Genomic DNA, 25,493 nt, shown 5'->3' on the forward strand with positions numbered 1-25,493 from the left:
GCCAGCATTAGTGAGGGGTTCGGGATGAGTCTCCCCTGCAATGCCCCATCTTGGTCATGAGAGGACTGTGAGTTGGCAACATTGCCACGTTTGGAAGTTTGGGGCCATAAGGAGGTCCCCTCAGACTAGATCAGTCCAGTTGCCGGTCCCAGTAGTGCATCCCGTTTCCAGAGTTTCCCTGAGGGTAGCGGATTTTGTTGCCCCAAGTCCCTAGAAGCCTGATGAAACCCACAAGGCCTATAATCACTCCTGGACTCCCACCAGACTCTAGAATCATCCCCAGACCCCACAGAACCCTAGAATCAACCCCCAGACCACCATGGGACTCTACAATCACTCCCAGACTTCATGGGACCCTACCACCACGCCCGGGACCCTTCAGGACCCTAGAATCACTCTTGGACCCCCACAGGACTCTACAATCATTTCTGCACATCTTCCCCCCATTGGACCCTACAATCATTCCCAGATCCTCACAGGACTCCACAATCCCTTCCAGACCCCAAGGAACCTGCAATCACTTCCAAATGCCCACAGTACCCTATATTCTCTCCCGGACCCTCATGGGACCCTAAAATCACTCCCAGGCCCCCAGGGGGATCGTGGAGGCCCCTACAGACCCCGACAGAACCCTACAATCACTCCCGGGCCCCTACAATACTATACAATCACTCCCAGACCTGCATGGGACTCTATAATCACTCCAGGACCCCCAGGAGATCGTGGGGATACCCCAGACCCCCAGCCCTCAACACTTGGAGGGAAATTTTGTCCCCCAGGCTGGCATGAGACCATCATCCTCATCATTATCAATATGGTCATGACCGTCATAATCATTAATGGTATTTATTGAGCACTTGCTAGGTGCAGAGCACTGTACTGAGTACTTGGGAGACTACAATACAACTGTCGTGTCAGACATGTTCCCTGCTCACAAGGAGCTCACAGTCTAGACATTAATATAAAAAAAATTTATAATGTATAATTAAATATATATATATACATAAGTGCTTTGCAATCACTCATCCTATCCCACCTAGATTACTGCAGCAGCCTCCTTGCTGACCTCCCAGCCTCCTGTCTCACCTCATTCCAGTCATTCATTCATTCATTCATTCATTCCATTCTATTTATTGAGTGCTTACTGTATGCAGAGGACTATACTATGAGCTTGGAAAGTACGATTAGACTGTAAGCCAGTCAAATGGCAGGGACTGTATCTGTTGCCGACTTGTTCATTCCAAGCGCTTAGTACAGTGCTCTGCACATAGTAAGCGTTCAATAAATACTATTGAATGAATACAATTTGGTAACAGATAAGAGAATCCCTACCCATTAACAGGCTCACAGTCTAGAAGTGGGAGACAGACAACAAAACAAGTAGGCATCAATAGCATCACCATAAATAAATAGAATTATAGATCTGTACACATCACTAATAGATAGAATAATATATATGTTCATATATACACAAGTGCTATAGGGCAGGGAGGGAGGTAGAGCAGAGGGAGGAAGTCGGGGCGATGGGGAGGGGAGGAGGAGCAGAGGAAAAGGAGGCTCAGTCTGGGAAGGCCTCCTGGAGGAGGTAAGCTCTCAGTAGGGCTTTGAAGGGGGGAAGAGAGTTAGTTTGGTGGATATGAGGAGGGAGGGGATTCCAGGACAGAGGGTATATGTGGGCCAGGGGTCAACAGCGGGACAGGTGAGAACAAGGCACAGTGAGAAGGTTAGCAGCAGAGAAGCGGAGTGTGCAGGCTGAGCTGTAGAAGGAGATAAGGGAGGTGAGGTCGGCGGGGGCAAGGGGATGAAGAGCTTTCCATTCTTCACGCCGCTGCCTGGATCATCTTTCTAGAAAAATGTTCAGGACATGTCACCCCTCTTCAACAAAAATCTCCAGTGGTTGCCTATCCACCTCTGTATCGAACAAAAACTCCTCCCCATTGGCTTTAAAGCCCTCCATCACCTTGCCCCCTCCTACCTCACCTCGCTTCTCTCCTTCTACAACCCATCCTATGTACTTCGCTTCTCTGGTGCCACTAACTTTCTCATTGGGCCTCGATCTCGCCTGTCTCACCGCCAACCCCTGGTTCATGTCCCGCCTCTGGCCTGGAATGCCCTCCCTCCTCAAATCCGACAGATGATTGCTCTCCCCTCCTTTAAAGCCCTATTGAAGGCAAATCTCCTCCAAGACTTTCCAGACTAAGCCCCATCTTTCTTCATCTCCCACTTCCTTCTGCGTCACCCTAACTTGTTCCTTTCGCTCTCCCCCCAACCCAAGTTCCACAGTACTTATGTATATATCTGTAATTTTATTTATTTGTATTGATGTCTGTCTCCCCACCTTAGACTGTGAGCTCATTGTTGACAGGGAGTGTACTGTTTATTATTGTACTGTCCTTTCCCAAGTGCTTAGTACAGTGATCTTCACACCATAAACACTTAATAAGTATGATCAAATGAATGAATGATGACGTGCTTTGGGGTTGAGGGTGGGGCATGTATCAAATTCTAATCCTCCTTGACCTCTCTGCTGCCTTTGACACTGACGACCATCCCCTCCTCCTCCACACCTTATCTCACCTTGGCTTCACGGACTCCATCCTCTCCTGGTTCTCCTCTTATCTCTCTGGCCGGTCATTCTCTGTCTCCTTCGCAGGTGCCTCCTCCCCCTTCCATCCTTTAAATGTTGGAGTTCCTCAGGGGTCAGTTCTTGGCTTTCTTCTGTTCTCCATTTACACTCACTCCCTTGGTGAACTCATTCGCTCTCACGGCTTTGACTACCATCTCTACGCAGAAGACACGCAGATCTACATCTCTGTCCCTGTCCTCTCCCCTTCCCTTCAGGCTCGCATCTCCTTCTGCCTCCAGGATGTCTCCACCTGGATGTCGGCCTGCCACCTAAAACTCAACATGAGCAAGACTGAGCTCCTCAGATTCCCTCCCGAGCCGGGTCCTCTCCCAGACTTCCCTATCACCATGGATGGCACGACCATCCTTCCCGTCTCTCGGGCCCGCGATCTCGGTGTCATCTTTGACTCGTCTCTCTCGTTCACCCCACACATCCGATCCATTACCGAGACCTGCCGGTTTCACCTTTACAATATCGCCAAGATCCGCCCTCTCCTCTCCACCCAAACGGCTACCTTACTGCTACGGGCTCTTGTTATATCCTGGCTAGACTACCGTGTCAGCCTTCTCTCTGATCTCCCTTCCTCCTCTCTCGCCCCGCTCCGGTCTATTCTTCACTCCGCTGCCCGGCTCATCTTCCTACAGAAACTATCTGGGCATGTCACTCCCCTCCTTAAACACCTCCAGTGGTTGCCTATTAACCTCCGCTCCAAACAAAAACTCCTCACTCTAGGCTTCAAGGCTCTCCATCACCTTAACCCCTTCCTACCTCTCCTCCCTTCTCTCTTTCTACTGCCCACCCCGCATGCTCCGCTCCTCCGCCGCTCACCTCCTCACCGTCCCTCGGTCTCGCCTATTCCGCCGTCGACCCCTGGGCCCCGTCCTCCCGCGGTCGTGGAATGCCCTCCCTCCTCACCTCCGCCAAACTCATTGTCTTCCCCTCTTCGAAACCCTACTTAAAACTCACCTCTTCCAAGAGGCCTTCCCAGACTGAGCTCCCCTTCTCCCTCTACTCCCTCTACTGCCCCCCCCTTCACCTCTTCGCAGCTAAACCCTCTTTTCCCCCATTTCCCTCTGCTCCTCCCCCTTTCCCTTCCCATCCCCTCAGCACTGTACTCGTCCGCTCAACTGTATATATTTTCATCACCCTATTTATTTTGTTAATGAAATGTACATCGCCTCGATTCTATTTAATTGCCACTGTTTTATGAGATGTTCTTCCCCTCGACTCTATTTATCGCCATCGTTTTCGTCTGCCCGTCTCCCCCGATTAGACCGTGAGGCCGTCAAACGGCAGGGACCGTCTCTATCTGTTGCCGACTTGTTCATTCCAAGCGCTTAGTACAGTGCTCTGCACATAGTAAGCGCTCAATAAATAATATTGAATGAATGAATGAAGTGCCCAAAGGTCACAGATCCAAGTGCTCAGATAACGTAGAAGGGAGAGCAAGCAGGGGAAAATATGTCTTTGGATGGGGTTTTTTGTTTTTGTTTTTTAAAAAGTACTTAACGCTTTCTATATACCAGGCACTATAATAAGTGCTGCGATGAATACAAGCAAATCATGAGAAGCAGCGTGGTTCAGTGGAAAGAGCACCGGCTTGGGAGTCAGAGGTCTTGGGTTCAAATCCCGGCTCCTCCATCTGCCAGCTGTGTGACTGTGGGCAAGTCACTTCACTTCTCTGGGCCTGTTACCTCATCTGTAAAATGGAGGATGAAGACCGTGAGCCTCACATGGGACAACCTGATTACCCTGTATCTCCTCCAGCGCTTAGAACAGTGCTCTGCACATAGTAAGCACTTAACAAATACCAACATTATTATTATTATGTTGGGAACAGTCCCTGTCCAACACAGGGCTCACAGTCTTAATCCCCGTTTTGCAGATGAAGGAACTGGAGCACTCCTTGTGGAGTTGTTGAAGGGGGTCCTCTGGGGATCAGGAGCAAGGAGGAGGGAGCAGGTCCTCAGGGTGCAGTGCAGGGATGGGAGCGGCAGGAGTCCAAGATTTTTCCCTCTCCGCAGCCCGCCTGTCACCCCTTGCCCCTTGTCCCTTGTCCCAAGAAGGGAGACACAGAAAGATAATATAAATAAATAAATTACAGATAAGTAAACAAGTGCTGTGGGGCTGTGGGAGGACTGAATAAAGGAAGCAGATCAGGTGACAGGGAAGTCAGTGGGAGAAGGGGAAATGAGGGCTTAGTCAGGGAAGGCCTCTTGGAGGGGATGTGCCTTTTTTAAGGCTTTAAAGATGGGGAAGAGTGATCATCTTCCGAATTTGAGGAGGGAGGGCGTTCCAGGCCAGAGGCAGGTCGTAGGCTAGGGGTCGGAGGTGAGATAGATGAGATCCAGGTGGAGTGATTAGGTTGGCATTAGAGGAACAAAGTGTGTGGGCTGTGTTGGAGTAGGAGAGCAGCAACGTGAGGTAGGAGAGGGCAAGGTGTGGAGTGTTTTAAAGCCAATGGCAAGGAGTTTCTGTTTGATAAAGTGAATGGGCAATCATCCAAACTACTATCACGTAAATCTGAGCACTTATTCTATTCCACCTTGTATACTGTCTCCCACATTGATTACTGTATCAGCATCCTCACAGACCTCACCTACCTCTTGTCTCTCCTGACTCCAGTCCATACTTCACTCTGCTGCCCGGATTATTTTTTTACAACAATGTTCAGTCCACCTCTCCCCAGTCCCCACTGGATTATAGGGTTCAGTGGTTGCACGTCCATTGTATTAAGCAGAAACAGAAACTCTTTACTATTGGCTGTAAAGCCCTCTATCAGCTCTTCCGGTCCTACTTCACCTCACTGCTCTCCTACTACAGCCCAGCCCACACATTCCGCTCCTCTAATGCCAACCTACTTACTGTGACCCGATCTTCTCTATCTCGACCTCCTTCCCAGGTCCTCCTCCTAGCATGAAATTCCTCCCCCAGCCTCCATACACACCAGAGTACCAATCTCCCCAACTTCAAAGCATTATTAAGGTCACATCTCCTCCAAGAGGCCTTCCCCGATTAAGCCCTTGAGAAGCAGCATGGCCTAGTGGAAAGAGTGTGGGCCTGGGATTAAGAGAATTTGGGTTCCAATCCCAGATCTTCCACTTGTCTGCTGGGTGACCTTGTTCAGATCACTTCTCTGTGCCTCAGTTACTTCCCCATGCCAGACACAGATGTCCCCGGTCCCTCTCGAGGACCCCAGGATCATGCTTTCCATGGGGGGTCATGGGCATCAGGGAATGCATCTGCTCATCGTTGTATTAATAATTATGGTATTTGCCATAATAAGCACTTACTATGTGTCGGGCACCATAGAAGCAAATCGGGTTGGATGTAGTCCCTGTCCCATGTGAGGCTCACAGTATCAATCCCCATTTTACACAGGAGGGAACTGAGGCACAAAGAAGTGAAGTGACTTGCCTAAGGTCACAGAGCAAACAAGTGTCAGCTGGGATAAGAACCCATGACCTTCTGACTCCCAGTCCTGTTCTCTAACCACTTTGCCATGCTGCTCCTCAATTCTTGTATTGTCCTCTCCCAAGTGCTTTAGTGTAGTTCTCTGCGCACAGTAAGCACTCAACAAATCTGAATGAATCAGCAGTCACAGACAGGGCCAAGGGACCCCCACCATTGCCCCCAACATTGTCACAGTCCAGGCCAATCTCGGTGCCCTCTAGCAGCTCCTGGAGGGACCCCTGGCCGGTCCAGACCCAGGGGACCTCCGGCATCGCTGGTCCATCTGTCTTTCCATCTGTCCGCCCTCTCCTCCACGGACACCCTTCCCTCTGGACTGAGCCCAGGGACTGGGACAGCAGGGACCCTCTCCCACTTGTCTGGGTCGTTCAGGACAAGAGGCAGCAGAGGGGTGGGGGTGCTGAACTCTCACTTAATTGTGTCTGTGTGGACTTGCCCTCTAGGAGACTACTAGTGGTTGCCTTGGCCTGGGGAGGTGAGGCCAGGGGCAGGGGCAAGACCCGGGGCACTGGGACCGAGGCTGCAGCTGCATCCATCGCCTCCCCCGCCTCCCCCCACCAATCCCCCATCCTCTATCCTGGCCCGGGAGCGGAGCGGTTTCCGCCCAGACGGTCTGGGTCTTGTCCGCCCCGCGCTCTGTTTATTAATCCAGCCGCCGTGGGCTGTGGGGTCTGGCCTGGGGAAATAGGGGTGGGGGTGGGGACCCTCCGGGCAGGGACCTCCCCGGAGAAAGGGACTGGGCCTGGGCCTGCTGATGCCTCATCCGGCTGGGACCATGAAGGGAGTGAGGGAGGATCCCCAGGCTGTGCAGGAGCACTGGTGGGAAGTTTGGTATTTGCACATCCTCCTAGCTGCCCTCACCCCATTCCCCCACTTTGCCTGCCCTCATCCCCTACCCACCCTCCTGCCCCAGTCTGTTAGGGCGGGGACAGGGGCGGGCTGGGACGGAGAGGATCAGGGTGGCCCTGGTGGTGGCTGGCTTGACTTATCTGCCAGTGCAGTGCGGAGGGGCGAAGGTCACATGTAAGCCACGGAGAGAGGCGAGCAGACAGTGCCCCTACTCCAGCCTGTCAATCCTTGCCACTCACACCCATGACCTTCAGGCAGCTTGGGTGGTAGAGGGTTGGCACAATGCATGGAGCAGACAGTGGACCGAGACCCGGCCTGGACTCTGGACCCCCCGAGGAAACAGGAGCAGCCCAGAGGTAAGACTGAAGGGAAGCTACCTCTGGCCCAGCGGGGCTGGAGGGAGGGAGGGGAACTGGAGAAAAAGAGAGTGTAAACGGAAAGCCTTATTAAGAGCTCATCTCCTCCAAGAGGCCTTCCCCAGCTAAGCTCTCATTTCTTCTTTTCCCTCCTCCTTCTGCTTCATCCTTGCATGTGGATTCGCACCTTGTTCATCCCTCCCTCAGCCCCACAGCACTTATGGAAGCAGCATGGCTTATTGGAAAAAGCACGGGCCTGGGAGTCAGAGGGCCTGGGTTCTAATTTCCGTTCTGGCACATGTCTGCTGCGTGGCCTTGGGCAAGTCACGTTACTTCTCTGTGCCTCAGTTATCCCGTCTGTAAAATGGAGATTAAATCCTACTCCCTCCTACTTGGACTGTGAACCCCAGGGGGACAGGACTGTGTCCAACCTGATTAACTTGTTCTCTACCCAAGTGCTTAGAACAGTGCTTGGCACAAAGTACATCCTTAACAGTACAATAATTATTTTTTTTATGGACACATCTGTAATGAATTGATTTTTATTCATGTCTCCCCCTCTAGGCTCCTTGTTGGTAGGGAACATGTCTGTTATATTGTACTCTCCCAAGTGCTAACACAGTAATAATAATAATAATAATGTTGGTATTTGTTAACCACTTACTATGTGCAGAGCACTGTTCTAAGCACTGGGTAGATACAGGGTAATCATGTCCCACGTGAGGCTCACAGTTAATCCCCATTTTCCAGATGAGGTAACTGAGGCACAGACATGGGGAGACATAGGCATTGTAACAATAATAATAGTAATTCTGGTATTTATTTATCACTTATTATGTGCCAGGCACTGTACTAAGCACTGCAGCATAGTGTAGTGGATAGACCACAGACCTAGGAGTCAAAAGTTCATGGATTCTAATCCAGCTCTGTCACTTGTCTGCTGTGTGGCCTTGGGCTAGTCACTTAACTTCTCTGTGCCTCAGTCACCTCATCTGTAAAATGGGGATTAAGACTGTAAGTCCCATGCGGGACAGGGACTGTGTCCAAACTATGTTTGCATCCACCCCAGTGCTTAGTACAATGCTTGGCACATAGTAAGCACTTAGCAAATACCACAGTTATCATTATTATTATTATTACTGGGGTGGATATAAGGAAATCAGGTAGGACACAGTCCCTGTCCTGCTTAGGTCTCACAGTCTTAAACCCCTATTTTACAGATGAGATAACTGAGGCACAGAGAAGTGAAGTGACTTGCTCAAGGCCACACAGCAGCCAAGTGGCAGCCAAGTGGCAGAGCTGGGATTAGAACCCATGATGTTCTGACTCCCAGGTCCGTGCTCTATCCACTACATCGTATGTTTGAAAGCAGTGGGGGAGAAGTCACTGGAGAGCGAACAGTTGAAGATGGCTGTTAGGGAGAGAAGAAGGGAGGAGGCAAGAGGTTTGATAAGGTGAGACAGAGTGGGGTTGGATGTGCAGGTGGAGTGGGTGGCTTTTGAGAAGAGATTGGAGATCTCCTTTAGAGATCTCCACTATTGCTGGAAAAGATGAGAGTGTATAAGAGGGGCTGGAAGGGGCAGGGACTGAGGAGGGATAGGGGTGATTTTAGGGAGCTCAGACCTGATAATGTCAATTTTCTAAATAAATTAGGTGGCCAGGTCATTGGGGCAAGGGATGGGGCAGGTGGGGGACAGGGGGCCTGAGGAGGGAATTAAATGTCTGGAACAACTGGTGAGGGTAATGGGCATGGGTGTCAATAAGGGTGGAGATATATTTTTTCCAGTTAGTGGAGAGGGCAGAGTTAAAACATGCAAGAATAAACTTGAAATGGACCAAGTCGGCCTATTTAGATTTCCACCAGCAGCGCTTTGCGGCTCATGCCCAAGAGCGAAGGAGGAAAATTGGGCAAGTGATTCAGGGCTGTGGGTTAGTGGTACGAGATCAACAAAGGGCTAGGGGAGTGAGTGAGTTGAGTTCAGTAGAGAGGGTGGTGTTGAGAGTGTCTATTTCATCATCAAGTGAGGGTAGTATAGGTATGGAGGTTAAGTGGGATCAAACAGAAACTCCTTTCAATAGGCTTTAAAGCTCTCAAACAGCTTGCTGTCTCCTTCCTCACCTAGCCAATTTCCTTCTACCACCCAGCCCACACACTTATCTCTAACATCAACCTACTCATTGCACACGGATCTCATTTCTCTCAGCATCTGCCCTTTGCTCATGACCTCCCTTTTCTTGGAACTCCTTTCCCTTTCATATCCAACAGACTACCACCCACCCCATCTTCAAAGCCCCACTAAAATCACATCTCCCCACCCTATTTTCCCTCCCTACAGCATCTCCTAAACACTTGAGCCTTACGCCCAAGCACTCTATTCTCTCTCCATTGCATTTATGTACAGATCTCTAAACTCTGTTGCTTCCCCCTTTTTTATTATTATTATTATTAATAAGTACCGTCGAGTTATTTCCAATTCACAGCAACTCCATGGATATACTTTCTCCAGAATGTCCTGTCCTCTGCCATAATCCGCAACTTTTTTAATGATTCTTCCGATATTGTTATGGTTTTATCCATCCAGCTGCTGGTCTGCCTCTTCCATGTTTTCCCTGGATTTTTTCCTAGCATTAGTGTTTTCTCCAGAGAATTAGTCCTCCTATGTGTCCAAAATATGCTAATCTAAGTCAGTCATTTGGCCTTCCAAACACAACTTTGGTTTAATTTTCTCCAAAATCCATTTGTTTGTTTTTGGGTTCATCCATCATATTCGCTTCCCCCAACCTGCAATTTATTTTAGTGTCTGTTTCCTCTGCTAGACTATCAGCTCCTACAAGGCAGAGATTGTGTCTAACTCAATTGTCCTCTCCCCAGCACTCAGTACAGTACGTGGCTCAGTGGAAAGAGTACGTGGCTTGGGAGCCAGAGATCATGGGTTTGAATCCCTGCTCTGCCACCTGTCAGCTGTGTGACTGTGGGCAAGTCACTTTAATAATTCATTCATTCAATAGTATTTATTGAGCGCTTACTATGTGCAGAGCAGTGTACTAAGCGCTTGGAATGTACAAATCGGTAACAGAGACAGTCCCTGCCCTTTGACGGACTTACAGTCTAATCGGGGGAGACAGACAGACAAGAACAATGGCAATAAATAGAATCAAGGGGAAGAACATCTCATTAAAACAATAGCAAATAAATAGAATCAAGGTGATGTACATCTCATTAACAAAATAAATAGGGTAATGAAGATATATACAGTTGAGCGGACGAGTACAGTGCTGAGGGGATGGGACGGGAGAGGGGGAGGAGCAGAGGGAAGGGGGGGAGAGGGTTTAGCTGCGGAGAGGTGAAGGGGGAAGTAGAGGGAGCAGAGGGGGTAAGGTAAACAGATGAGGTAACTGAGGCCCAGAGAAGTTAAGTGACTTTCCCACAGTCACACAGCTGACAAGTGGCAGAGCTGGGATTCGAACTCATGACCTCTGACTCCCAAGCCCGGGCTCTTTCCACTGAGCCACGCTGCTTCCCCTCCCTGTAAAATGGGGAGTGAGACTGTGAACCCCACTTGGTACAGGGACTATGGCCAACCTGATTTGCTTGTCTCCACCCCAGCGCTTATTAAGTGCCTGCCACATTGTAAGAGCTTAACAAATATCATAATTATTATTATCATTATAATTATCCCTGTCCCTGCCCCACCCCTCAACATAAGAGAGGCAGCCCCTGCCCTCTCTCTTGTCTGCTTTATGATCTTGGGCAAGTCACTTCATTTCTCTGTACCTCAGTTCCCTCATCTGTAAAATTGGGGATGAAGACTGTGAGCCCCAAGTGAGACAACCTAATCACCCTGTATCTACCCCAGCGCTTAGAAAAGTGCTCTGCACATCGTAAGCGCTTAACAAATACCAACATTATTATTATTATTATTATTAAGATCCTGGGGAGCAGGAATCTTATCTACCAACTCTACTGTCCTCTCCCAAGTACTCAGTAAACTTGCTCTGTGTGCTCTGCACACAGTAAACTTGTCAGCTCCTTGAGGGCAAGGATCGTGTCTAACAACTCAATTGTACTCTTCCAGGTGCTTAGTACAGTGCTGTTCAGAGAATAAATGCTCAAGATATGGCATTGGTTGACTGGTTGGAGGAGGGGGCGGGAGAAGAAGAGCCAGGAGGTTAGGGCCTCCCAGTCCCCTGAAGCTGCTGATCTTGAGGCAGAGGGGCAGAACACCAGTGGAAGACCCCCAAGGGCAGGGGCTGCCTCTCTTATGTTGAGGGGTGGGGCAGGGACAGGGATAATAATAATGATAAGTGGAAAGAGCACGGGCTGGGGAGTCAGAGGTCATGGGTTTGAATCCCGGCCCTGCCACCTGTCGGCTGTGTGACTGTAGGTAAGTCACTTAACTTCTCTGTGCCTCAGTTACCTCATCTGTAAAATGGGTTGAAGACTGCGAACCTCACATGGCACAACCTGATTACCGTGTATCTACCCCAGCACTTAGAACAGTGCTCGCACATAGTAAGCGCTTAACAAATACCAACATTATTATTATTATTAATTATGATATTTGTTAAGCTCTTACAATGTGGCAGGCACTGTAATAAGCTCTGGGGTGGAGACAAGCAAATCAGGGTGGACATAGTCCCTGTACCAGGTGGGGTTCACAATCTCACTCCCCATTTTACGGATGAGGTAACTGAGGCACAGAGAAATGAAGTGACTTGCCCAAGATCATAAAGCAGACAAGAGGCAGATCCGGAATTAAAACCCATGACCTTTTAAGTCCCAAGCCCGTGCTCTAGCCACTACTCCATGCTGCTTCTCAAGAACGGGTCGGATCTGTTTTAAGGACAAGCTGTGGGTATTGAGCAGAGGACAGACCAGGGGGATGGCGGGGCTGGGAGTGGGAGATAGCTGGACCAGTGCAGGGAGACGGGGGGTGGTCCATGGGGGACTGCTACCTTGTTGGTACAATCTCTCAGGCTATCCTGACTGGATTACTGCATCAGTATCCTTTCTGATCTAACCTCCTGTCTCTCCCCACTTCAGTCTATACTTCACTCTGCTGCCCGGATTATCTTTCTATAGAAATGCTCTGGGCATGCCACAACCCCGCCCCCACCCCCCAAAATCTGCAGTGGTTGCCTATCAATCTTTGCATGAAGCAAAAACTCCTCACTATTGGCTTCAAAGCTGTCCATCCCCTTGCCCCCTCCTACCTCACCTCCCTTCTCTCCTTCTCCAGCCCACCCCGCACGCTCCGCTCCTCTGCCGCTCAACTCCTCACGGTCCCCCGTTGGCGCCTGTCCCGCCGTCGACCCCCGGCCTACGTCCCGCTGTCCTAGAATGCCCTCCCTCCTCACCTCCGCCAAACTAACTCTAGTCCCCTCTTCAAAGCCCTACTGAGAGTTCACCTCCTCCAGAAGCCCTTCCCAGACTGAGTCCCCCCTTTCCCCTCCCCCCACCCTCTGCTCTTCCCCCTTCCCTCAGCACTGTGCTCATTTGTATATATTATTTATTACCCTATTTATTTTGATAATGAGGTGTACATCTCCTTTATTATATTTATCTTGATGATGCTTTGTTTTTTTCTGTTTTGCTCTGCTATCTGTCTCCCCCGTTTAGACTGTGAGCCCATCACTAGGCAGGGATTGTCTCCATTTGTTGCCGAATTGTACCTTCCAAGCGCTTAGTCCAGTGCTCTGCACATAATAAGCGCTCACTAAATACTATTGAATGTTTGAATGAATGAATGACTGCAGGGGGGCGGGTCCTCGAGGGGCCGGGCGCGCCTACGGACAGGGGCAGAGCCGGGCTGGACCAGACTCGGCTCGGAGCTGCCCCCGATCCGGGCTGGGACGCTGGGGACACTGGGGTCAGCGGCCCTCGGTCCCGCGGGGAGTCGGGGCGGACTGGTAGGCGGGTTCCGCCGTGACCGGGGCAGGGGGTGAGGGGGCTGAGGCCCGGGCCCCGGTGGGTCCCACACGGGGCCAGGATGGTCCATCCATTGTGTGAAGAAGACGATCTGGGAGGGGCCGGGTGGGCGGGGCTAAATAAAAATAGTAACAATGATGGCATTTGTTAAGCGCTTACTATGTGCAAAGCACTGTTCTAAGCGCTGGGGAGGATACAAGGTGATCAGGTTGTCCTACTGGGGCTCACAGTCTTCATCCCCATTTGACAGATGAGGGAACTGACACAGAGAAGTGAATGACTTGCTCAAAGTCACACAGCGACAAGGGGCTGAGTCGGGATTTGAACCCATGACCTCTAGACTCCCAAGCGCAGGCTCTTTCCATTGAGCCACGCTGCTTCTAAACGCTGGACGGTCCTGGATGGTGAGGCCGGGGGGGGGGGGGGGGGCAATGGACAGCACGGGTCGGCCGGAAGGAGAGGCCGTGGGAGGGGGGGCTAAACTCTGACGGTCCTGGAGGGCGAGGGTTCGGAGGGCGTACTAATGATGATGTAATGATGATAAACGCTCACTATGTGCAAGCGTTGTTCTAAGGGCTTGGCCTGAACGGTCAGGGAGGGTGGGGTCTGGGTTTGCACAGTACGGAGAGCGGGGCCGGGGGCCGGCAGTTCGGGGGGGGGCGGGGGCGGGCCGGAGGAGGGCCTGGCCGGGGTCTGATCGTAAATAATAATGAGGTATTTGCAAAGCGCTTACTATGTGCCAAGCACTGTCCTGGGTAAATTCATTCATTCGTTCAATAGTATTTATTGAGCGCTTACAATGAGCAGAGCACTGTCCTAAGCGCTTTAATAATAATAATGTTGGTATTTGTAAGCGCTTACTATGTGCCGAGCACTGTTCTAAGCGCTGGGTAGACACAGGGGAATCAGGTTGTCCCACGTGGGCTCACAGTCTTAATCCCCATTTTACAGATGAGGTAACTGAGGCTTTAGCACTACTAAGCGCATCGTCGCAGGGATCCGCGAAGCCGTGGGGGTCCGAGAGACCACCTGGGCCCGGCCACCCCGGATGAAGCGAGGGCGGGGGGCGCTTTGCGGTGGATGAGGATGAGGAAGGGAACCGAGGGGGCCTTGGCCCCCGCCCCCTACCCTCGGGCAGAGTCGTCGTCGTCCCGAAGCGTTGCCATGGCGACGCTCTTCAGCCGAAGACGATGGCCCGTCCGGCGAATTCTTCGGACGATCCCGGCCGCGGCTGGGGGGCGGGGGGCGTCGGGACCATTGTGTGAGCAGGGGGGGGGCGGGGCAGCCTCGCCCCCCCCTTCCCCTTCCCCACCCCGTCCTGCCCCTCCGCGGGGCCGGCGCTCTGTGCGACCGCCGCAGCCCCCGAGGGCAGCCCGACTCCCCGCCAAGGGCCGTCAGCGGGGGCGCAGATGCGCCGGGTGGGGGGTCCGATTCCCGTCCTTCGAACGCCGCCCAGAGTCTTCCTCCTGAAGGAAGCCCGCTCAGATTGACCCCCGTGGGCCAGGAAGTTGGTGGGTGTGGGTTTGTGCGCGTGTCCCCTCCTCTCCGCCTTCCTTACCTCCCCGGACGAACCAGATTGGTAGCCTCGGCGTGGTCACTGGATTCCCCTCCGCGCTGCCCCCACGGTGACTGGTAGCAGACACGAAGTCTGGGCCTGTCTCCGGCCTCCCACCCCGCAGTCCGGAATCTGGCCTAGTCCCTGAGAGGCGGGTAGGTAGACGGGCCCCCAGATAATAATAAATAATCATGTTGGTATTTATTAAGCGCTTACTATGTGCAAGCACTGTTCAGCGCTGGGTAGATACAAGGTAATCATGTGTCCTACATGGGTTCACAGTCTACATCCTCATTTTACAGATGAGGGAACTGAGGCCCAGAGAAGTTACATGACTTGCCCAAGGTCACACAGCTAAGTGGCGGAACCGGGATTAGAACCCATGAGCTCTGATTCCCAAGCCCATTCTTTCTCCACTAAGCCACGCTGCTTCTCATAGACCCCTTTCACGGACCACCTGGACCGGCAGACACAGCCAGGCCGGGGAGGTGAAGGGGAGGGAGAATTCCGGAGTCTTCCAGGCAGAGGTAGCCTGGTAGGGTAGGAGGCCCTCCTCATTGACCGTTTAATACGGGCAGCTCTCGCTGAGCGCCCCACTACCCCAGTCCTGACTCACATAATATTGATAATGTAATGATAAGCGTTTGCTATGTGGTAAGGATGTTTTTAGCACTGGGGTAGGCAAGTCACTTGACTTCTCTGTGCCTCAATTACCTCATCTGTAAAATGGGATTGAGATTGTGAGCCCCACGTGGGAACCTGATGACCTTGTATCTACCCCAGCGCTTAGAACCGTGCTTGGCACACAGTAAGTGCTTAAATAGCATAATTATTAGTATTGTTATTACAAGGTAATCAGGTTGTCCCACGAAGGCTCCCAGTCTGAATCCCCATTTTACAGGCGAGGTAGCTGAGGCCCAGAGAAGTGAAGTGGCTTGCCCAAGGTCACACGGCAGACACGGGCAGAGCCGGGGTTAGAACCCACGTCCTCTGACTCCCAAGGCCGGGCTCTTGCCACTGAGCCGCGCTGCTTCTCTTGCTCCGGATGAAGCCAGGCTTCCTGCCCGCCCCGGAGTGTACTGGCCGCTAGGGCCTAGACTTCTGTGCCATCCTGCAGAGGACGCTGCCTGTCCCGGGTCACCCGGCGGGGCCCGGCCGAGGTAGGGTTCGATGGAGGCGGAGGTGGGGCCCTCCAGGTAGAACCCGAGCCCGGCGGAACACACCACGGAACGCGGCCCCAAGAGCCCGGGTTCGAGGCTCATCCTCCTCGGATTGCCGTGACTTCGGGCAGGTCACCGGACTCCTCTGAGCCCCAACTCCCTCCTCGGTAAAAACAGAAAACGAAAAAGGGACAAAGACCCCAGCTCCCAGAACCAAGGGAGATCCGCGGAGGAAAAGGCGCTTGAAAGAGTTTTCATTCTAATAATCTGACCTCCCACCCCGCCCGCAGCCTAGCGGCCTCTCGCCACCCCTTTTGTCTGAGCCGCGTGAGGCTACCCCCCACCCCCAACTTCTCCTCCCCCGCTCCGGGTCTCCACGGGCGGGCGCAGGTGAACCGCTTAGCGCGTCGGTGCGGCCGGGGCCTTGCTGCAGCTGGGGCGGGGGACAGTGGAAGGGGATGGCGGGGCCGGCTCTGGTCCGGTCAGTCCTCGCTATCTCCCCCCACCACTACGGCTCTAACCACAATCCTTCTTACTGCAGCATCAGACGGTTCCCCTCCCTCCACGCCCCCTACTTCAGCTGACCCTCCCTTTCCCCTTCTCCTCGGGTCAGCGGCTTCGTCCTTTCCCTCCTCCGGTCTCCGGACCGCTGCACCCTCCACCCTCAGCTGGGGCGGGGTCGGCAGGATCCGGAGCCGAGCAGCGGGCCCGGGGGTGGTCAGCAGCCTGCAGGAGCTCGGGGGACGCCGGTGAGTGACCGCGCCGGGGAGAAGGAGAGGAGGGTCGAAGGCCCAGGAAGGCCGGGCTTGTTCGTCCTTTGGTCGGTGCCCCCTGACCGGGCCGCCCGCCGCCTCATGCACGGACAATGGACCACGGCCCCAGGACTGCAAACTCTCCGGCCGGGGAGGCGAAAGAGAGTTTTCTGAGAAGTTGCTAGTGACCCTGTTCAGTCCTCCCTCGGACCCTGCTCCATCCCCCTCCGCTCCATCCTCTCGCCCCTCCCCTCCACCCCACCGCCGTCAAAGATCGATCGCGACCTCCTGGACCAACCTCAGTTGCGGGACGGTGGAGGGACGGAATTGATTGTAGGCGGAGGCCTGGGAAGACCCGGCCTGGACCTCTGGAAGGCCATCCGGAGAACGGCCTGCGGGTCAGCCACCTGCGGATCAGCCACCTGCGGGTCAGCATCCCCGAGTCCGCTTCCCCTCCAGGGAGCAGGGCCCGAGCTGGGCCTGGGCCGGGAGAGATCCGGGAAAACGGCGGGAGAAGCAGCCGCGGGCACAGGGACTCTTAGAAGCAGCGTGGGTTAGTGGAAAGCCACTTTCCACTTGGGAGTCTTGGACTTGGGAGTCAGAGGACGTGGGTTCTAATCCCGGCTCTGCCCCTTGTCTGCTGTGTGACCTTGGGCAAGTCACTTCACTGCTCTGGGCCTCAGTGACCTCATCTGGAAAATGGGGATGAAGACTGTGAGCTTCACGTGGGACGACCTTATTACTTTTGTCTTAGAACAGTGCTATAGAACAGTGATTGGCACGTGCTAGTACTATTATTATAGCCAATATTATATTATATATTATAGCCAATATTATTATTATAATTCTTAAGGCTAGGGTTTACTGGTTCCCTCCCAGCCACATTTGGGCCGGCGGGGGGCGAGGCCCTGCACCTGCTCTTGACACTTCCTCACCGTTGGGACCCGCCTCGCTCCTGCGGGTACAGGCCTGTCGGGCCCCAGGCTCCCCGCCCCCAACCCTACCAGCCCCCGGGGCCCCCGCGCCCCGCGCCCCCCGCGCCCCGCGACCCCCGCGCCCCGCGCCCCCCGCGCCCCGCGACCCCCGCGCCCCGCGACCCCCGCGCAGCCACGTGCTCAGGAGGGGCGGTGGGAGTCGGAGCGCGGGGCCGGACGAGGCGGAGCGGCGCTCGATGGAAACCAAGAGGGGCGGGGATGGGGGCGGGACCGGGGGGCCGAGAGATTCCTTCCTTCGGCTTTATGGGCTCCTTCCAGCCCTGCTATAAATAGCGGCTCCAGAGGCGGAACCGCACGATCTGGGGCACAGGACAGCCCATGGCCCACGTCAGGGCACGAGGCGGGGGCGGGGTTGCGGGGGTGGGTCGGGGGGAGCTGCGGCTGCCCCGCCCCTCCCCTCCCGGGCGCGGCCCGGCCCGGCTCCAGCTGCCATGTGGCGCCCAGCGAGAGGACGAACCCTCCGCCCCCCCAGCCGCGCCCCGCAGCGTCCCTGCCCTTGCCCCAGACTGCACGAACCTCCAAGAGGCCCGGGCCCTGTCCTCGGGCTGTCGGTCTGACGGAGAGACCGGACAAACAGACAGATGATGATGATGGTGGTGGTATTTGTTAAGCGCTTACAAGGTGCCAAGCACTGTCGTAAGCGCTGAGGTAGATACAAGGTATTCAGGTTGTCCCAGATGCGTCTCAGTCTTAATCCCCAAGACAGACTCTGCTGTGCACTGGGGGAGGACAGAGGGGAGGAAAGAAGGTCCCTGCCCTCAAAGGGCTGCCAGCCTGATGGGGAGAAAAACACATAGACACTCTCTCTCTATTCTGGACGCTAGGGGAGGAAACAGGGTCCCTGCCCTCGAGGGGCTGCCAACCAGTCAATCGTATTTACTGAGCACTTACGGTATACAGAGCACTATATTAAGTGCTTGGGAGAGTACAGTATAACAGACACTATTCCCTTCTGACAAGTTTACAGACTAGAGGGGATGGGAGAGGTAGGAAGGACATAGTAAGCAGTGATTACAGAGGAATCAGAAGTCTCATGCAGGAGGTGTTTTCTTATGTCACTCGAGAAAAGGGGGAGGCCCTGGTTTGGAGGAGCCGATCAGGGCGGCCCCATCAATGCCGAAGCTCCGAGCATAGGAATTCTATGCTCAGAGAGCGCTGTGGCCACCCTGGCCACCACCGGTCAGTGGCGGACGCTGCTGCTGCGCTGCTGGGGATGGGCAGGTGGGGGTCGCCTTGTGAAGAGAAGCAGCATGGCTCAGTGGAAGGAGCACGGGCCTGGGGGACTCAGAGGTCAAGGGTTTCAAATTCGCAGCTCCGCCGCTTATCAGCTGTGTGACTTTGGGCAAGTCACTTAACTTCTCTCTGCCTCAATGTCCCTCAACTGTAAAATGGGATTAAGACTGTGAGCCCCAACGTGGGACAACCTATCAACCTTTCAATCCTCTCCAGCGCTTAGAACAGTGCTTTTGCACATAGTAAGCGCTTAACAAATGCGCATTATTATTATTATTATTATTATTATTATTATTATTACTTATTATTGTGCCACTTGCTGGGAGGGGCCCGTGGGGAGGGGCGCGCCCACTACAGTGGGAAGGACAGAAACAGGCACTTCCTCTGTCAATCGTATTTCATTCATTCATTCAATCGTATTTACTGAGCACCTACTGTGTGCGAGAGCACTTTACTAAAGCGCTTGGGAAATACAATACAACAATAAACAGTGACATTTCTTGCCGACAATAGGTTACAGTCTGGGGTGGGTGGGACAGACTCATACAATAAAATTATAGATATGTGCATAAGTTTATGGGGCTGGAGGGGGAAGAGAAAAAGGGAGCAGGTCAAGCGATGCAGAAGGCTTGAGAGATGAGGAAAAGTGGGGCTTAGCCTGGGAAGGCCTCTTAGAGGAGTCGTGCCTTCAATAAGGCTTTGAAGTGGGGGAGAGTAATTTTCTGTCAGATTTGAAGAGGGGGCATTTCAACCAGAGGAAGAGTGGGGTAGGGATCGCAATGAGATAGGCGAGATGAGCCATGAGAAGGGTTAACACTAGAGGAGCCAGGTGTGCTGGCTGGGTTGTAAGGAGAGAAGCAAAGGTGAGGTAGGAGCGGGCAAGATAATAGAGAGCTTTTAAAGCCAATGGATGAGGCATTTTTGTTCAATACAGAGGTGGATGGGGAACCCACCGGGAGATTTTTGAGAGCATGTGACAAGTCCTGACCATTTTTGTAGAAAAAGATCCAGGAAAGCAGAGCGAAGTATGAACTAGAATGGGGAGAGACAGGAAACTTGGAGGTCAGCAAAGGAGGCTGATGCAATTACTCACCCCATCCCACCTGGATTACTGCATTAACGGGATTAGTTTGAATGGAGAGGAATGGGCGGATTTTAGGAATGTTGGAAGGTGGGACCGACAGGATTTGATGATGGATTGAATATGTGGGTGGAATGACAGAGATTCAAGGATACGGGCTTGTGAGACAGGAAGGATGGTGGTGTCGTCTGTATTGATGGGAAAGTCAGGGGGAGGACAAGGTTTGGATGGAAAAATAAGGAGTTCTCTTTTAGACATGTTAAGTTTGAGGTTATGGGAGGACATTCAAGTAGAGATGTCTTGAAGGCAGGAGGAGATGTGAGACTGCAGAGAGGAAGAGCGATCAGGGCTGGAGAAGTAGATTTGGGTATCACCTGCCTAGAATTGGTAGTTGAAGCCATGGGAGCGAATGAGTTCTCCAAGGGAGTGGGTGTAGATGGAGAATAAAAGGGGGCCCAGAACTGAACCTTGAGGAACCCCCACGTTAGGGGGTTGAGAGGCCGAGGGAGGAGTCTGTGAGGGAGAATGAGAATAACGAGAGATAAGAGGAGAACCAGGAGAGGTCGAAGTCAGTGAAGCCAAGGTTGGATAACGTTCCCAGGAGAAGGGGATGGTCCACAGTGTCCAAGGCAGCTGAGAGCCGAGGAGGATTAGGATGGAGTAGGGGCCGGTTGGATTTGGCAAGAAGGAGATCACTGGGGGAGGGGGAGAAGGGGTGGGAGGGGCTGAGCAAAACGCTGAGAGTCGGGCAGCTAGGGGCGGGTGGGGAATGGGTGGGTCTTGGTTGAGGAAGTCATCGAGGAGCTGGGGCTGAGCGCTGGACTCTGATGGGAAGCCGGGGAGGGCACAAAATCCTGCCTTGCTCAGGCGGGCACCCAGAACTAGCTGGGGCCTGGGGCCGATCATCAGTTCTCAGCCCGTCGGCCTCCCCGTTGTACAGACAGCACAGTCCCCGGCTCAGCCCCAGCCCCTCTAGCCCCAACCCCAAGCCCCCAGCCCCTCTCACAACGCCCAGCCCCCGCCCTCCTCCTCCCCTTTTCCTCCTCCCCTTCCCCCGCCCCGCCCGCGACCCCTCCCCTTCTTCTCCTGGTCCCTGCGTTCGGAGACGGACGGACGGACGGACTGACCGCCGCTGAGGACAGACGGACGGGGGCTCCGGGGCAGCCGGCCCGAGCGGAGGTGGGGGCGCCCCCCGGGGGGAGAGGCATTTCTTGGGGGCGGAGGGCCGGGGCGGGGCCGGTTTGGTGCGGGTGGGCGCCCCTTCCCCGCGCACGGGCATGCGGAGGGCCCCGGGGCGACACCCTCCGCCCTCCCCGCGCTCTGCCGAAGAGTCCTGGCGCAGAGAGAGAAGGGAGAGAAGAGAGAGAACTCGATCTCAGATCGGGGCTAACGGACCCCGTCTCGCCCCCGGGAGCTGGGAGATGCTGCTCCAGCCTGGAGCGGGGAGACTCGAACCCGCAGCCGGGAGCCCTGGGCGGGCGGGGGACGGGGGAGGGGGATGCGGGGCGGGACCTTTGCTGGAGATGAAGCCACGCAAAATCGTCCCTGCCCTCCCTGTCCGTCCCGTCCTGGCTTTCTCTCCCCGGAGGTTTGGCCCCGCAGGCACCGCTCTTCCTAAATTTTTCTCCTCTTTTTTCTCCTCCTCCTCCCCCTCTTCTTCCTCCTCCTTCCTCCCTGCAGGCTCCGAGCTGCTCCCCCGCCTCCCCCTTCCCCCGCCCCGCGAATTCGGGTTGTCACCGGGCGCCCCGGATAACGGAGGTTCGTATCAACGGCGTTGGGACTCCGCCTCCCTTCTCTCGGGCCACGCGTTGTCCGGGTTAGTGAGAAGGGGGCGGGGCGGGGGTCCAGCGCAGGATAGAAGGACGCGCAGTAGCAGGTGTTGCTTCAGCAGGAGAGAGGGCAGAGGCCGCAGCAGGGAGGTCCAGGTGACTTTGAGAAGTCTTCCTCTCCGTGGGGCGCGCCCCTACCCTCAAACCCTCTCACACCCCTCTTGACAATCAGTACAGAGCACTGTACTGAGCACTCGGGAGAGGAGAATAGAGTTGGTAGATATCGGCCCTGTCCTCAAAGGACTTATTAGTAATAATAATAATGATATTTGTTAAGCACTTACTATGTGCCAGGCACTGTACTAAGCTCTGAGGTGGATACAAGGAAATCGGGCTGGACGCAGTCCCTGTCCACTTGGGGATCCACTCTTAATCCCCATTTTACAGATGAGTAATGGTGTATTTGTTAAGCGATGTGCTGAGCACTGTTTTAAGCGCTGGGGTAGATACAAGGTTATCAGATTGTCCCACGTGGGGCTCACAGTCTTCATCCCTATTTTACAGATGAGGGAACTGAAGCTCAGAAAAATGAAGTGAGTTGCCCAAGGTCACACAGCAGACAAGTTGCAGATCTGGGATTAGAACCCATGACCCTTCTGACTCCCAACTCTGTGCTCTATCCACAGTCTGTGGTGTGCAAAGCACTGTACTGAGCACTTTGGAGAGCCTGAGTTGGTAGACATGATTCCTGCTCTCCAGGAGCTGACAGTCTTCTGTGTGCAGAACACTGTGCTGAGCGCTGGGGAGAGGACACTAGAGTTGGTAGATACCATCCCTGCCCTCAAGGAGCTGCCAGCCCAGTGGGGGAGAGGGACAGTGAAATGAGTTGCCCCCCAGCCCCTCCACCACCGCACCCCTGACCCTCCCAGCTTGGCACCGCCAGCCCTGATGAAGACAGAGTCCTCTCTTTGTTCAGTTATCGGGGAAATCGAATTCCTGGGCGGAAACCGGCGGAGATCGGGACGGGGGCGGGACCTTGGGCTCCGGTTCTGCAGGGTCCGCTTGTTGGTGCGGGGGAGGGGGACAGTCCCTCGCGTTCTGGTTCAATCCCCATCCATCAGTCGTGTATTTGTGCAGAGCACTGTAACTGAACATTTGGGAAAGTGCAATGTAACAGAGTTGGTAGATGTCATTCTTGCCCTCAAAGAACTTACAGCCCTGCGGTGGCGTGGGGGCTGGGTTGGTAAACTGGGGCCTTTGCCTCCGCCCTGGCCACCGAGAGGAGGAAGAGGAGGAGGGGGAGGAGAAGGAGGAGGGGCGCAGGTTCTACAGTTAGGGTGAATCTGGGTAGCCTAGGCATGCAGCCCTGGGGACCAACAGCCGGCTCAACTGAGGCTGGGGCTGAGCTTGGGGCTGGGGCAGCGGCGGGTGTGTGTGTGTGTATGTGATCCAGCAGACAGGGCTCGTGTCGTGTTCGTCCCCAGCTTTGTCTAGTCCCGCCTGCTGTGTGACCTTGGACTAAGTTTTACCCCTCTCTGAACCCGGATGCCCCATCTGCATGGCTTAGTGGATAGAGCATGGGCTTGGGAGCTAGAAGGTCATGAATTCTAATCCCTACTCTGCCACTTGTCTGCTGTGTGACCTTGGGCAAGTTACTTAACTTCTCTGGCCCTCACTTCCCTCATCTGTAAAATGGGATGGAGACTCTGAGCCCAGCCTCCCCCACTTTTCCCTCTGTGCCCCCTCCCCTCCTCCCTCTCCCCCTCTGCTCTTCCCCTTCCCTCCCCTCAGCACTGTGCTCATTTGTATATATTATTTATTACTCTATTTATTTTGTTAATGAGGTGTATATCTCCTTGATTCTATTTATCTTGATGATGTTGTCATGTTTCGTTTTGTTCTGTTTAGCTTTGCTGTCTGTCTCCACCGTTAAGACTGTGAGCCTGTCACTGGGCAAGGATTGTCTCTATCTGTTGCCGAATTGTACATTCCAAGTGCTTAGTACAGCACTCTGCACATAGTAAGCACTCAATAAATACTATTGAATGAATGAATGACAGGGATTGTATCCAACCCGATTTCCTTTTCTCCAACCCAGATCTTAGGACAGTGCCTGGCACATTGTAGGCACTTAACAAATACCATATTTTAATTATCTGTTCGGTGGAGACCCTGCACCTTAGTCCTCTCTAATGTCACCTCTTTAATCCAACCCCTCTCCCAGCAGCCCCACTGTAACCATGGCCGACGTAAGACTGGTCTCTGCCACGTGTGTCTCCAAAGGCCCCCTGACCCCGGAGCCCTCTGCCCCGCCAGGGGAAGCCCCTACCTTTACGCTGCCCCCCAGGAACCTCTGCGTGCCCGAGGGGAGCACCGCCCGCTTTGAAGGCAAGGTGAGCACCACGGTGGGCAGGTTTCGGAGGGTGGGAGGTGGTCAGATGGGAGGGGGCTGTCAGTGGCGGGCAGAGGTTGAGTAGGTCAGATGATGGGTAAGGCAGGCCATGGCAGGCAAGAGTGGCAGAGAGCAAGCGGTGGGTGGACAGAGGGCATGGATAGGTTAGGGGCCAGGGGGTGGGAACGTGAGGAGCAGATAGGTGGAGTGGCTAGAGGGAGTGGGCAGGGGTGGGTGGGCGGGCAGGGGAGGTGGGAGGTTGGGCAGAGGGTATGGGCAGAGGATGGAGGACTCGGGAATAGAGGGGCGGGGACGGCAGAGGGTGTGGGCAGTGGTCTACAGGCAGGGTGAGGGTGGGTATTGGGAGGGCGGAGGGATGTGCAGATGCAGAAACGGTGGGCCGGGGGATGGGCAGGGGTCGATAAGCAAGATGTAGATGAGCTGGGACAGCAGTTCAACCGAGAAGCGTCCCCCTCCAGATCCTGGACCTCTCCTCCCAGCCAGTGTCAATCCTGGTGGCCTTCCTGAAGGCAGCTCCAGTCAGAAGCTGAGCTCCCTCTCTCCTGGGCCTGGCTGTCAGTAACCTGGACCTCAGCAGGCGAGGTGTCTGCGTGCAGTCAGGTGTCCAAGCAGGGCGGGGTGGGCAAAAGTGAATGGGGATGGCCTAGTTGGGGGGCAGGCCTGAGGGGGTAGGGCGTGTCCGGGGGGGCAGGGGGATGTCCGAGTTTGGGAGAGTGTCCGAGGGGGAGGGGCGTCATCGGTCAATCGTATTTACTGAGCGCTTACTGTGTGCAGAGCAGTGTACTGAGAACCTGGGAGAGTACAGTGTAACAATAATCAGACACATTCCCTGCCTACAACGAGCTGACACTCTAGAGGGGGACGTGGTCATTCATATAAATAAATGAATAAATAAATAAATGACAGATTTGGACGTAAGTGTTATGGGGCGGGAGTGGGGAGGGGATGAATAAAGGGAGCAAGCCAGGGCGACGCAGAAGAGGGTGGGAGAAGAGGAAGGGAGGGCTTAGTCAGGGAAGGCCTCTTGGAGGAGATGTGCGTGACTACTTGTTTTGTTTTCCTGTCTGTCTCCCCCTTTCAGACTGTGAGCCCATGTTGGGAAGGGATTGTCTCTGTTGCCAAATTGCGCATTCCAAGCCCTTAGTGCAGTGCTCTGCACCCAGTAAGCATTCAATTAATACGATTGAATGAATGAATGAATGAATTCTGTAAGGCTTTGAAGGGGAGGAGAGGACGGTGGGCGGGGGGCGCTCCCGGGAAAGATGTAGCGGGGCGCAGATGAACACCCCCCCGAGGCTTCTGTG

General features: G+C 54.1%; 1 protein-coding gene across 1 annotated transcript in view; it reads left to right on the top strand.

Moving 5' to 3' along the window:
* Window positions 1-7,147: 7,147 nt before the first annotated feature.
* Window positions 7,148-25,493, top strand: part of MYLK (myosin light chain kinase) — a gene marked incomplete at its 3' end in the record, with an annotated part of 124,641 nt that continues 106,295 nt past the window's right edge. Inside the window, exons 1-2 of the mRNA XM_029061799.2 lie at window positions 7,148-7,302; window positions 24,001-24,169. Coding sequence (XP_028917632.1) covers window positions 7,229-7,302; window positions 24,001-24,169 — 243 coding nt within the window. The remainder of the gene's footprint in view (window positions 7,303-24,000; window positions 24,170-25,493) is intronic.

Source organism: Ornithorhynchus anatinus, chromosome 1 (genome assembly GCF_004115215.2).
Source record: "Ornithorhynchus anatinus isolate Pmale09 chromosome 1, mOrnAna1.pri.v4, whole genome shotgun sequence".
In the NCBI taxonomy this organism is placed as follows: domain Eukaryota; kingdom Metazoa; phylum Chordata; class Mammalia; order Monotremata; family Ornithorhynchidae; genus Ornithorhynchus; species Ornithorhynchus anatinus.